Source organism: Oncorhynchus nerka, unplaced genomic scaffold (assembly GCF_034236695.1).
Source record: "Oncorhynchus nerka isolate Pitt River unplaced genomic scaffold, Oner_Uvic_2.0 unplaced_scaffold_1356, whole genome shotgun sequence".
NCBI lineage: Eukaryota > Metazoa > Chordata > Actinopteri > Salmoniformes > Salmonidae > Oncorhynchus > Oncorhynchus nerka.
Genome location: NW_027039991.1, coordinates 74779 through 87553, shown reverse-complemented (window position 1 = coordinate 87553; position 12775 = coordinate 74779). Strand labels below are relative to the sequence as shown.

At 47.5% G+C, this 12775-nt stretch overlaps 1 protein-coding gene across 1 annotated transcript in view; it reads left to right on the top strand.

The window, feature by feature from the left end:
- Positions 1-749: 749 nt before the first annotated feature.
- Positions 750-12775, top strand: part of LOC115132655 (AMP deaminase 2-like) — a 47931-nt gene continuing 35905 nt past the window's right edge. The window contains exon 1 of the mRNA XM_065015661.1: positions 750-1191. Coding sequence (XP_064871733.1) covers positions 1086-1191 — 106 coding nt within the window. The 5' untranslated portion in view covers positions 750-1085. The remainder of the gene's footprint in view (positions 1192-12775) is intronic.

Sequence of the window (12775 nt, the reverse complement as noted above, 5' to 3'; positions counted from 1 at the left end):
TCTCTCACTTCCTCTCTCTCTCTTCCCCCCTCTCTCTCTGTCTCTCTCTCTCTCTCTCTGTCTCTATCTCTGTCTCTCTCTCTCTCTGTCTCTCTCTCTCTCTCTCTCTCCCTCTCCTCTCACTTCCTCACTCTCTCTTCCCCCCCTCTCTCTCTGTCTCTCTCTCTGTCTCTCTCTCTCTACCTCTCTCTCTACCTCTCTCTCTACCTCTCTCTCTCTCTCTCTCTCTCTCCTCTCACTTCCTCTCTCTCTCTCTTCCCCCTATCTCTCTCTGTCTCTCTCTCTGTCTCTCTCTCTACCTCTCTCTCTACCTCTCTCTACCTCTCTCTCTCTCTCTCTCTCTCTCTCTCTCTACTTCTCTCTCTCTACCTCTCTCTCTCTCTCTCTCTACTTCTCTCTCTCTCTACCTCTCTCTCTCTCTCTCTCTACCTCTCTCTACCTCTCTCTCTCTCTCTCTCTCTCTCTCTACCTCTCTCTCTCTCTCTCTCTCTCTCTCTCTCTACTTCTCTCTCTCTCTACCTCTCTCTCTCTCTCTCTCTCTCTCTCTACCCCTCTCTCTCTCTCTCTCTCTCTCTCTCTACCTCTCTCTCTCTCTACCTCTCTCTCTCTACCTCTCTCCCTCTCTACCTCTCTCTCTCTCTCTCTCTCTACCTCTCTCTCTCTACCTCTTTCTCTCTCTCTCTCTCTCTGTCTGCCTAAAGGACCTTTAGTTAACTGATATTATCAGTCAGTCCTCCGTGACCACTTCTCCTTTTGCACATGACAGGGTTGTAGTTGCCGGGGCAACAGAACAGTACAGAGCAGAATGGATCTGGCTGGAGCTGTGTTGTGTGTAGCGTTGAGTAGCTCTGTCATGCCCCAGCAGCACTGTCAACATTGCATTCAGGGAAGACACACACACAGCAGAAACCCCCCCGGCTCTCTGCCTCTCTCAGCATCTGTGCTACTTCTCTTGCTCTCTCTCTCTCTCTACTTCTCCCCTCTTACTCGTGGCTCCCTAAATCTCCCTCTACAGTCTACTCCAGCTCTGCCGTGCTGCTTATAGTGTTTTTTTTCTCCAGTCTTGTCTTAACCAGCCAGGGAAGATGTCCTCCAACCCGTCCCCAGGAGCAGAGTCTGGACCTGGGGCCAAACCCAAACCCCAGTCCCCCTTGAGGAAGAGGGGTAGCCTGCAGTACTCAACCAGCCCAGGTAAGGAGAGGGACCAGGGGGTGAAGGGATGAAGGGATGGGGATAGAGGGGTAGGGGGTAGTTTATATACCATGTTATCTGTGACTGAGTGTGTGCTGAGTATGTATGACTATTTTTCATTTAACCTTTTATTTATACAGGTTATTCTCATTGAGATGAAATCTATTTTACAAGAGGGACCTGCTACTTATGTTAGTGATGCTACCGATGCAGACAGATGCACATGTTGTCACGGGATGAGTTCTTCTGTTCTATAAACTGGGATCATGTTTACATCGAACCATTCAGTCCATGTGGTAGGTGTAGGGAATATGATGAATGAAGACGGAGACAGTCCTGCATGAGCGATGTTTGTCCTTGACTAGTTTGGGGAGCTAGAGACCTGTTGATCGAGGGGAATTTTCGGGAGCAATGTTTTTAGTATCCCAAAAGAAGCAGTCATTTCCTTGCACTCGTTGATTTTTGGCCTTTTCATGCCCTTTCTTTGGGCAAATTGTTTTTGCTCGATGGTTGTGGGAAAAGTAAATATAGAACTACCAGGAAACACTCTGTGTGATCCACTGCAGTAAAATATGTAAAACACCCATAGGCATATTAGACCTTATTAATTCATACCCATAGGCCTATATGTCCCTGAATGTAAGTTATTATTGAGCCATTATACAATACAAAGTCTACCACATAATACGCATGGCAGATAAACATAAAACAAAATGTAATTAAGATGTCTTTGGTACATAGTTGGTCTTGCCTATAATCCAAAATTAAACACATCTGAGTAATCGCCTTTAAGTGTAGACTGTATTATAATGCACACTGGGTGGACTGGTTACCTTATGCTACACTCCAACATGTATATCCGTGAGTCTGGGGGAGAACGTAAAGGTCTAGGCGATGCTGTTGGTTCATTGATGCGCAGGGCGGTTTACAGAGTTTGCTTACAATTATAGTGAATTTGTATTTGATTTTAAATAGCCTAGTCAACAAGAATTGGTTATATTTAGGAAGTAGTAGGTAGCTGACAGAGGAGTAGGAAGTAGTAGGTAGCTGACAGAGTAGGAAGTAGTAGGTAGCTGACAGAGGAGTAGGAAGTAGTAGGTAGCTGACAGAGGAGTAGGAAGTAGTAGGTAGCTGACAGGAGTAGGAAGTAGTAGGTAGCTGACAGGAGTAGGAAGTAGTAGGTAGCTGACAGGAGTAGGAAGTAGTAGGTAGCTGACAGAGGAGTAGGAAGTAGTAGGTAGCTGACAGAGGAGTAGGAAGTAGTAGGTAGCTGACATAAGAGTAGGAAGTAGTAGGTAGCTGACAGAGGAGTAGGAAGTAATAGGTAGCTGACAGAGGAGGTAGCTGACAGAGGGGTAGGAAGTAGTAGGTAGCTGACAGAGGAGTAGGAAGTAGTAGGTAGCTGACAGAGTAGGATGAAGTAGTAGGTAGCTGACAGAGGAGTAGGAAGTAGTAGGTAGCTGAGAGAGGAGTAGGAACTAGTAGGTAGCTGACAGAGGAGTAGGAAGTAGTAGGTAGCTGACAGAGGAGTATGAAGTAGTAGGTAGCCGACAGAGGAGTAGGAAGTAATAGGTAGCTGACAGAGGAGTAGGAAGTAGTAGGTAGCTGACAGAGGAGTAGGAAGTAGTAGGTAGCTGACAGAGGAGTAGGAAGTAGTAGGTAGCTGACAGGAGTAGGAAGTAGTAGGTAGATGAAAGAGGAGTAGGAAGTAGTAGGTAGCTGACAGAGGAGTAGGAAGTAGTAGGTAGCTGACAGAAGGGTAGGAAGTAGTAGGTAGCTGACAGAGGAGTAGGAAGTAGTAGGTAGCTGACAGAGGAGTAGGACGTAGTAGGTAGCTGATAGAGTAGGAAGTAGTAGGTAGCTGACAGAGGAGTAGGAAGTAGTAGGTAGCTGACAGAGGAGTAGGAAGTAGTAGGTAGCTAACAGAAGAGTAGGAAGTAGTAGGTAGCTGACAGAGGAGTAGGAAGTAGTAGGTAGCTGACAGAGGAGTAGGAAGTAGTAGGTAGCTGACAGAAGAGTAGGAAGTAGTAGGTAGCTGACAGAAGAGTAGGAAGTAGTAGGTAGCTGACAGGAGTAGGAAGTAGTAGGTAGCTGACAGGGGTAGGAGGTAGTAGGTAGCTGACAGAGGAGTAGGAAGTAGTAGGTAGCTAACAGAAGAGTAGGAAGTAGTAGGTAGCTGACAGAAGAGTAGGACATAGTAGGTAGCTGACAGAGGAGTAGGAAGTAGTAGGTAGCTGACAGAGGAGTAGGAAGTAGTAGGTAGCTGACAGAGGAGTAGGAAGTAGTAGGTAGCTGACAGAGGAGTAGGAAGTAGTAGGTAGCTGACAGAGGAATAGGAAGTAGTAGGTAGCTGACAGAGGAGTAGGAAGTAGTAGATAGCTGACAGAGGAGTAGGAAGTAGTAGGTAGCTGACAGAGGAGTAGGAAGTAGTAGGTAGCTGACAGAGGAGTAGGAAGTAGTAGGTAGCTGACAGAGGAGTAGGAAGTAGTAGGTAGCTGACAGAGGAGTAGGAAGTAGTAGGTAGCTGACAGGAGTAGGAAGTAGTAGGTAGCTGACAGAGGAGTAGGAAGTAATAGGTAGCTGACAGAAGAGTAGGAAGTAGTAGGTAGCTAACAGAAGAGTAGGAAGTAGTAGGTAGCTGACAGAGGAGTAGGAAGTAGTAGGTAGCTGACAGAGGAGTAGGAAGTAGTAGGTAGCTGACAGAAGAGTAGGACGTAGTAGGTAGCTGACAGAGGAGTAGGAAGTAGTAGGTAGCTGACAGAGGAGTAGGAAGTAGTAGGTAGCTGACAGGAGTAGGAAGTAGTAGGTAGCTGACAGAGGAGTAGGAAGTAGTAGGTAGCTGACAGAGGAGTAGGAAGTAGTAGGTAGCTGACAGAGGAGTAGGAAGTAGTAGGTAGCTGACAGAGGAGTAGGAAGTAGTAGGTAGCTGACAGAGGAGTAGGAAGTAGTAGGTAGCTGACAGAGGAGTAGGAAGTAGTAGGTAGCTGACAGAGGAGTAGGAAGTAGTAGGTAGCTGACAGAGGAGTAGGAAGTAGTAGGTAGCTGACAGAGGAGTAGGAAGTAGTATGTAGCTGACAGAGGAGTAGGAAGTAGTAGGTAGCTGACAGAGGAGTAGGAAGTAATAGGTAGCTGACAGAGGAGTAGGAAGTAGTAGGTAGCTGACAGAGGAGTAGGAAGTAGTAGGTAGCTGACAGAGGAGTAGGAAGTAGTAGGTAGCTGACAGAGGAGTAGGAAGTAGTAGGTAGCTGACAGAGTAGTAGGAAGTAGTAGGTAGCTGACAGAAGGGTAGGAAGTAGTAGGTAGCTGACAGAGGAGTAGGAAGTAGTAGGTAGCTGACAGAGGAGTAGGACGTAGTAGGTAGCTGATAGAGTAGGAAGTAGTAGGTAGCTGACAGAGGGGTAGGAAGTGGTAGGTAGCTGACAGAGGAGTAGGAAGTAGTAGGTAGCTGACAGAGGAGTAGGAAGTAGTAGGTAGCTGACAGAGGAGTAGGAAGTAGTAGGTAGCTGACAGAGGAGTAGGAAGTAGTAGGTAACTGACAGAGGAGTAGGAAGTAGTAGGTAACTGACAGAGGAGTAGGAAGTAGTAGGTAGCTTACAGAGGAGTAGGAAGAAGTAGGTAGCTGACAGAGGAGTAGGAAGTAGTAGGTAGGTGACAGAGGAGTAGGAAGTAGTAGGTAGCTGACAGAGGAGTAGGAAGTAGTAGGTAGCTGACAGGAGTAGGAAGTAGTAGGTAGCTGACAGAGGAGTAGGAAGTAGTAGGTAGCTGACAGAGAGGTAGGAAGTAGTAGGTAGCTGACAGAGGAGTAGGAAGTAGTAGGTAGCTGACAGAGGAGTAGGAAGTAGTAGGTAGCTGACAGAGGAGTAGGAAGTAGTAGGTAGCTGACAGAGGAGTAGGAAGTAGTAGGTAGCTGACAGAGGAGTAGGAAGTAGTAGGTAGCTGACAGGAGTAGGAAGTAGTAGGTAGCTGACAGTAGGAGTAGCTGACAGGAGTAGGAAGTAATAGGTAGCTGACAGAAGAGTAGGAAGTAGTAGGTAGCTAACAGAAGAGTAGGAAGTAGTAGGTAGCTAGAGTAGCTGACAGAGGAGTAGGAAGTAGTAGGTAGCTGACAGAACAAAGGAAATATAACAGACAGAGGAGTAGGAAGTAATAGGTAGCTGACAGAGGAGTAGGAAGTAGTAGGTAGCTGACAGAGGAGTAGGAAGTAGTAGGTAGATGAAAGAGGAGTAGACAGAGGAGTAGTAGGTAGCTGACAGAGGAGTAGGAAGTAGTAGGTAGCTGACAGAGGGTAGGAAGTAGTAGGTAGCTGACAGAGGAGTAGGAAGTAGTAGGTAGCTGACAGAGGAGTAGGAACATAGTAGGTAGCTGCTGACATAGAGTAGGAAGTAGTAGGTAGCTGACAGAGGAGTAGGAAGTAGTAGGTAGCTGACAGAGGAGTAGGAAGTAGTAGGTAGCTAACAGTAGTAGAGCTAGGAAGTAGTAGGTAGCTGACAGAGGAGTAGGAAGTAGTAGGTAGCTGACAGAGGAGTAGGAAGTAGTAGGTAGCTGACAGAAGAGTAGGAAGTAGTAGGTAGCTGACAGAGGAGTAGGAAGTAGTAGGTAGCTGACAGAGGAGTAGGAAGTAGTAGGTAGCTGACAGAGGGTAGGAAGTAGTAGGTAGCTGACAGAGGAGTAGGAAGTAGTAGGTAGCTAACAGAAGAGTAGGAAGTAGTAGGTAGCTGACAGAAGTAGTAGGACATAGTAGGTAGCTGACAGAGGAGTAGGAAGTAGTAGGTAGCTGACAGAGGAGTAGGAAGTAGTAGGTAGCTGACAGAGGAGTAGGAAGTAGTAGGTAGCTGACAGAGGAGTAGGAAGTAGTAGGTAGCTGACAGAGGGAGTAGGAAGTAGTAGGTAGCTGACAGAGGAGTAGGAAGTAGTAGGTAGCTGACAGAGGAGTAGGAAGTAGTAGGTAGCTGACAGAGGGTAGGAAGTAGTAGGTAGCTGACAGAGGAGTAGGAAGTAGTAGGTAGCTGACAGAGGAGTAGGAAGTAGTAGGTAGCTGACAGAGGAGTAGGAAGTAGTAGGTAGCTGACAGAGGAGTAGGAAGTAGTAGGTAGCTGACAGGAGTAGGAAGTAGTAGGTAGCTGACAGAGGAGTAGGAAGTAGTAGGTAGCTGACAGAGGAGTAGGAAGTAGTAGGTAGCTGACAGACAGGAAGTAAGAGTAGGAAGTAGTAGGTAGCTAGGAAGTAGTAGGTAGCTGACAGGAGTAGGAAGTAGTAGGTAGCTGACAGAGGAGTAGGAAGTAGTAGGTAGCTGACAGAGGAGTGACAGAGGAGTAGGAAGTAGTAGGTAGCTGACAGAGGAGTAGGAAGTAGTAGGTAGCTGACAGAGGAGTAGGAAGTAGTAGGTAGCTGACAGAGGAGTAGGAAGTAGTAGGTAGCTGACAGAGGAGTAGGAAGTAGTAGGTAGCTGACAGAGGAGTAGGAAGTAGTAGGTAGCTGACAGAGGAGTAGGAAGTAGTAGGTAGCTGACAGAGGAGTAGGAAGTAGTAGGTAGCTGACAGAGGAGTAGGAAGTAGTAGGTAGCTGACAGAGGAGTAGGAAGTAGTAGGTAGCTGACAGAGGAGTAGGAAGTAGTAGGTAGCTGACAGAGGAGTAGGAAGTAGTAGGTAGCTGACAGAGGAGTAGGAAGTAGTAGGTAGCTGACAGAGGTAGGAAGTAGTAGGTAGCTGACAGAGGAGTAGGAAGTAGTAGGTAGCTGACAGAGGAGTAGGAAGTAGTAGGTAGCTGACAGAGAGTAGGAAGTAGTAGGTAGCTGACAGAGAGTAGGAAGTAGTAGGTAGCTGAGGAGTAGGAAGTAGTAGGTAGTAGGAGTAGGAAGTAGTAGGTAGCTGACAGAGGAGTAGGAAGTAGTAGGTAGCTGACAGAGGAGTAGGAAGTAGTAGGTAGCTGACAGAGAGTAGGGAGTAGGTAGCTGACAGAGGAGTAGCTGACAGAGGAGTAGGAAGTAGTAGGTAGCTGACAGAGGAGTAGGAAGTAGTAGGTAGCTGACAGAGGAGTAGGAAGTAGTAGGTAGCTGACAGAGGAGTAGGAAGTAGTAGGTAGCTGACAGAGGAGTAGGAAGTAGTAGGTAGCTGACAGAGGAGTAGGAAGTAGTAGGTAGCTGACAGAGGAGTAGGAAGTAGTAGGTAGCTGACAGAGGAGTAGGAAGTAGTAGGTAGCTGACAGAGGAGTAGGAAGTAGTAGGTAGCTGACAGAGGAGTAGGAAGTAGTAGGTAGCTGACAGAGGAGTAGGAAGTAATAGGTAGCTGACAGAGGAGTAGGAAGTAGTAGGTAGCTGACAGAGAGGTAGGAAGTAGTAGGTAGCTGACAGAGAAGTAGGAAGTAGTAGGTAGCTGACAGAGGAGTAGGAAGTAGTAGGTAGCTGACAGAGGAGTAGGTAGCTGACAGAAGAGTAGGACAGAAAGTAGTAGGTAGCTGACAGAGGAGTAGGAAGTAGTAGGTAGCTGACAGAGGAGTAGGAAGTAGTAGGTAGCTGACAGAGGAGTAGGAAGTAGTAGGTAGCTGACAGAGGAGTAGGAAGTACAGAGGACAGAGGAGTAGGAAGTAGTAGGTAGCTGACAGAGGAAGGAAGTAGTAGGTAGGTAGCTGACAGAGGAGTAGGTAGGTAGCTGACAGAGGAGTAGGAAGTAGTAGGTAGGTAGCTGACAGAGGAGTAGGAAGTAGTAGGTAGCTGACAGAGGAGTAGGAAGTAGTAGGTAGCTGACAGAGGAGTAGGAAGTAGTAGGTAGCTGACAGAGGAGTAGGAAGTAGTAGGTAGCTGACAGAGGAGTAGGAAGTAGTAGGTAGCTGACAGAGGAGTAGGAAGTAGTAGGTAGCTGACAGAAGAGTAGGAAGTAGTAGGTAGCTGACAGAGGAGTAGGAAGTAGTAGGTAGCTGACAGAGGAGTAGGAAGTAGTAGGTAGCTGACAGAGGAGTAGGAAGTAGTAGGTAGCTGACAGAGGAGTAGGAAGTAGTAGGTAGCTGACAGAGGAGTAGGAGGAGTAGAAGTAGTAGGTAGCTGACAGAGGAGTAGGAAGTAGTAGGTAGCTGACAGAGGAGTAGGAAGTAGTAGGTAGCTGACAGAGGAGTAGGAAGTAGTAGGTAGCTGACAGAGGAGTAGGAAGTAGTAGGTAGCTGACAGAGGAGTAGGAAGTAGTAGGTAGCTGACAGGAGTAGGAAGTAGTAGGTAGCTGACAGAGGGTAGGAAGTAGTAGGTAGCTGACAGAGAGTAGGAAGTAGTAGGTAGCTGACAGAGGAGTAGGAAGTAGTAGGTAGCTGACAGAGGAGTAGGGAAGAAGTAGGAGTAGGTAGCTGACAGAGGAGTAGGAAGTAGTAGGTAGGTGACAGAGGAGGAGGAGTAGTAGGTAGCTGACAGAGGAGTAGGAAGTAGTAGGTAGCCAGACAGAGGAGTAGGAAGCTGACAGGAGTAGGAAGTAGTAGGTAGCTGACAGAGGAGTAGGAAGTAGTAGGTAGCTGACAGAGGAGTAGGAAGTAGTAGGTAGCTGACAGAAGGAGTAGGAAGTAGTAGGTAGCTGACAGAGGAGTAGGAAGTAGTAGGTAGCTGACAGAGGAGTAGGAAGTAGTAGGTAGCTGACAGAGAAGTAGAGGTAGGAAGTAGGAAGTAGGTAGCTGACAGAGGAGTAGGAAGTAGTAGGTAGCTGACAGAGAGAGTAGGAAGTAGTAGGTAGCTGACAGAAGCAGGAAGTAGTAGGTAGCTGACAGAAGAGTAGGAAGTAGTAGGTAGCTGACAGAGGAGTAGGAAGTAGTAGGTAGCTGACAGAGGAGTAGGAAGTAGTAGGTAGCTGACAGAAGAGTAGGAGTAAGCTGACAGAGGAGTAGGTAGCTGACAGAGGAGTAGGAAGTAGTAGGTAGCTGACAGAGGAGTAGGAAGTAGGTAGCTGACAGAGGAGTAGAAGAGCTGACAGAGGAGTAGGAAGTAGTAGGTAGCTGACAGAGGAGTAGGAAGTAGTAGGTAGCTGACAGAGGAGTAGGAAGTAGTAGGTAGCTGACAGAGGAGTAGGAAGTAGTAGGTAGCTGACAGAAGGAGTAGGAAGTAGTAGGTAGCTGACAGAGGAGTAGGAAGTAGTAGGTAGCTGACAGAGGAGTAGGAAGTAGTAGGTAGCTGACAGAGAGTAGGAAGTAGTAGGTAGCTGACAGGTAGCTAGGTAGCTGACAGAGGAGTAGGAAGTAGTAGGTAGCTGACAGAGGAGTAGGAAGTAGTAGGTAGCTGACAGAGGAGTAGGAAGTAGTAGGTAGCTGACAGAGGAGTAGGAAGTAGTAGGTAGCTGACAGAGGAGTAGGAAGTAGTAGGTAGCTGACAGAGGAAGTAGGTAGCTGACAGAGGAAGTAGTAGGTAGCTGACAGAGGAGTAGGAAGTAGTAGGTAGCTGACAGAGGAGTAGGAAGTAGTAGGTAGCTGACAGAGGAGTAGGAAGTAGTAGGTAGCTGACAGAGGAGAGGAGTGACAGAGGAGTAGGAAGTAGTAGGTAGCTGACAGAGGAGTAGGAAGTAGGTAGGACAGGAGTAGGAAGTAGTAGGTAGCTGACAGAGGAGTAGGAAGTAGTAGGTAGCTGACAGAGGAGTAGGAAGTAGTAGGTAGCTGACAGAGGAGTAGGAAGTAGTAGGTAGCTGACAGAGAGGAAGTAGTAGGTAGCTGACAGAGTAGGAAGTAGTAGGTAGGAAGAGGAGTAGGAAGTAGTAGGTAGCTGACAGAGGAGTAGGAAGTAGTAGGTAGCTGACAGAGGAGTAGGAAGTAGTAGGTAGCTGACAGAGGAAGTAGTAGGTAGGACAGTAGGTAGGAAGCAGTAGGTAGACAGAGGGTAGGAAGTAGTAGGTAGCTGACAGAGGAGTAGGAAGTAGTAGGTAGCTGACAGAGGAGTAGGAAGTAGTAGGTAGCTGACAGAGGAGTAGGAAGTAGTAGGTAGCTGACAGAGGAGTAGGAAGTAGTAGGTAGCTGACAGAGGAGTAGAAGGAGGTAGGACTGAAGAGTAGGTAGCTGACAGAGGAGTAGGAAGTAGTAGGTAGCTGACAGAGGAGTAGGAAGTAGTAGGTAGCTGACAGAGAGTAGGAAGTAGTAGGTAGCTGACAGAGGAGTAGGAAGTAGTAGGTAGCTGACAGAGGAGTAGGAAGTAGTAGGTAGCTGACAGAGGAGTAGGAAGTAGTAGGTAGCTGACAGAGGAGTAGGAAGTAGTAGGTAGCTGACAGAGGAGTAGGAAGTAGTAGGTAGCTGACAGAGAGTAGGAAGTAGTAGGTAGCTGACAGAGGAGTAGTAACAGAGGTAGTAGGTAGACAGAGGAGTAGGAAGTGACAGAGGAGTAGGTAGCTGACAGAGGAGTAGGAAGTAGTAGGTAGCTGACAGAGGAGTAGGAAGTAGTAGGTAGCTGACAGAGGAGTAGGAAGTAGTAGGTAGCTGACAGAGGAGTAGGAAGTAGGTAGGTAGCTGACAGAGGAGTAGGAAGTAGTAGGTAGCTGACAGAGGAGTAGGAAGTAGTAGGTAGCTGACAGAGGAGTAGGAAGTAGTAGGTAGCTGACAGAGGAGTAGGAAGTAGTAGGTAGCTGACAGGAGTAGGAAGTAGTAGGTAGCTGACAGAGGAGTAGGAAGTAGTAGGTAGCTGACAGAGGAGTAGGAAGTAGTAGGTAGCTGACAGAGGAGTAGGAAGTAGTAGGTAGCTGACAGAGGAGTAGGAAGTAGGTAGTAGAAGTAGCTGACAGAGGAGTAGGAAGTAGTAGGTAGCTGACAGAGGAGTAGGAAGTAGTAGGTAGCTGACAGAGGAGTAGGAAGTAGTAGGTAGCTGACAGAGGAGTAGGAAGTAGTAGGTAGCTGACAGAGGAGTAGGAAGTAGTAGGTAGCTGACAGAGGAGTAGGAAGTAGTAGGTAGCTGACAGAGGAGTAGGAAGTAGTAGGTAGCTGACAGAGGAGTAGGAAGTAGTAGGTAGCTGACAGAGAGTAGGAAGTAGTAGGTAGCTGACAGAAGAGTAGCTGACAGAGTAGGAAGTAGGTAGCTGACAGAGGAGTAGGAAGTAGTAGGTAGCTGACAGAGGAGTAGGAAGTAGTAGGTAGCTGACAGAGAGTAGGAAGTAGTAGGTAGCTGACAGAGGAGTAGGAAGTAGTAGGTAGTGACAGAGGAGTAGTAGGTAGCTGACAGAGGAGTAGGAAGTAGTAGGTAGCTGACAGAGGAGTAGGAAGTAGTAGGTAGCTGACAGAGGAGTAGGAAGTAGTAGGTAGCTGACAGAGGAGTAGGAAGTAGTAGGTAGCTGACAGAGGAGTAGGAAGTAGTAGGTAGCTGACAGAGGAGTAGGAAGTAGTAGGTAGCTGACAGAGGAGTAGGAAGTAGTAGGTAGCTGACAGAGGAGTAGGAAGTAGTAGGTAGCTGACAGAGGAGTAGGAAGTAGTAGGTAGCTGACAGAGGAGTAGGAAGTAGTAGGTAGCTGACAGAGGAGTAGGAAGTAGTAGGTAGCTGACAGAGGAGTAGGAAGTAGTAGGTAGCTGACAGAGGAGTAGGAAGTAGTAGGTAGCTGACAGAGGAGTAGGAAGTAGTAGGTAGCTGACAGAGGAGTAGTAGAGGTAGTGACAGAGGAGTAGGAAGTAGTAGGTAGCTGACAGAGGAGTAGGAAGTAGTAGGTAGCTGACAGAGGAGTAGGAAGTAGTAGGTAGCTGACAGAGGAGTAGGAAGTAGTAGGTAGCTGACAGAGGAGTAGGAAGTAGTAGGTAGCTGACAGAGGAGTAGGAAGTAGTAGGTAGCTGACAGAGGACAGTAGGTAGCTGACAGAGAGTAGGAAGTAGTAGGTAGCTGACAGAGGAGTAGGAAGTAGTAGGTAGCTGACAGAGGAGTAGGAAGTAGTAGGTAGCTGACAGAGGAGTAGGAAGTAGTAGGTAGCTGAAGAGTAGGTAGCTGAAGTAGTAGTAGGTAGCTGACAGAGGAGTAGGAAGTAGTAGGTAGCTGACAGAGGAGTAGGAAGTAGTAGGTAGCTGACAGAGGAGTAGGAAGTAGTAGGTAGCTGACAGAGGAGTAGGAAGTAGTAGGTAGCTGACAGAGGAGTAGGAAGTAGTAGGTAGACAGAAGTAGGAAGTAGTAGGTAGCTGACAGAGGAGTAGGAAGTAGTAGGTAGCTGACAGAGAGTAGGAAGTAGTAGGTAGCTGACAGAGGAGTAGGAAGTAGTAGGTAGCTGACAGAGGAGTAGGAAGTAGTAGGTAGCTGAGAGAGTAGGAAGTAGTAGGTAGCTGACAGAGGAGTAGGAAGTAGTAGGTAGCTGACAGAGGAGTAGGAAGTAGTAGGTAGCTGACAGAGGAGTAGGAAGTAGTAGGTAGCTGACAGAGGAGTAGGAAGTAGTAGGTAGCTGACAGAGGAGTAGGAAGTAGTAGGTAGCTGACAGAGGAGTAGGAAGTAGTAGGTAGCTGACAGAGGAGTAGGAAGTAGTAGGTAGCTGACAGAGGAGTAGGAAGTAGTAGGTAGCTGACAGAGGAGTAGGAAGTAGTAGGTAGCTGACAGAGGAGTAGGAAGTAGTAGAGTAGGTAGCTGACAGAGGAGTAGGAAGTAGTAGGTAGCTGACAGAAGTAGGGAAGTAGT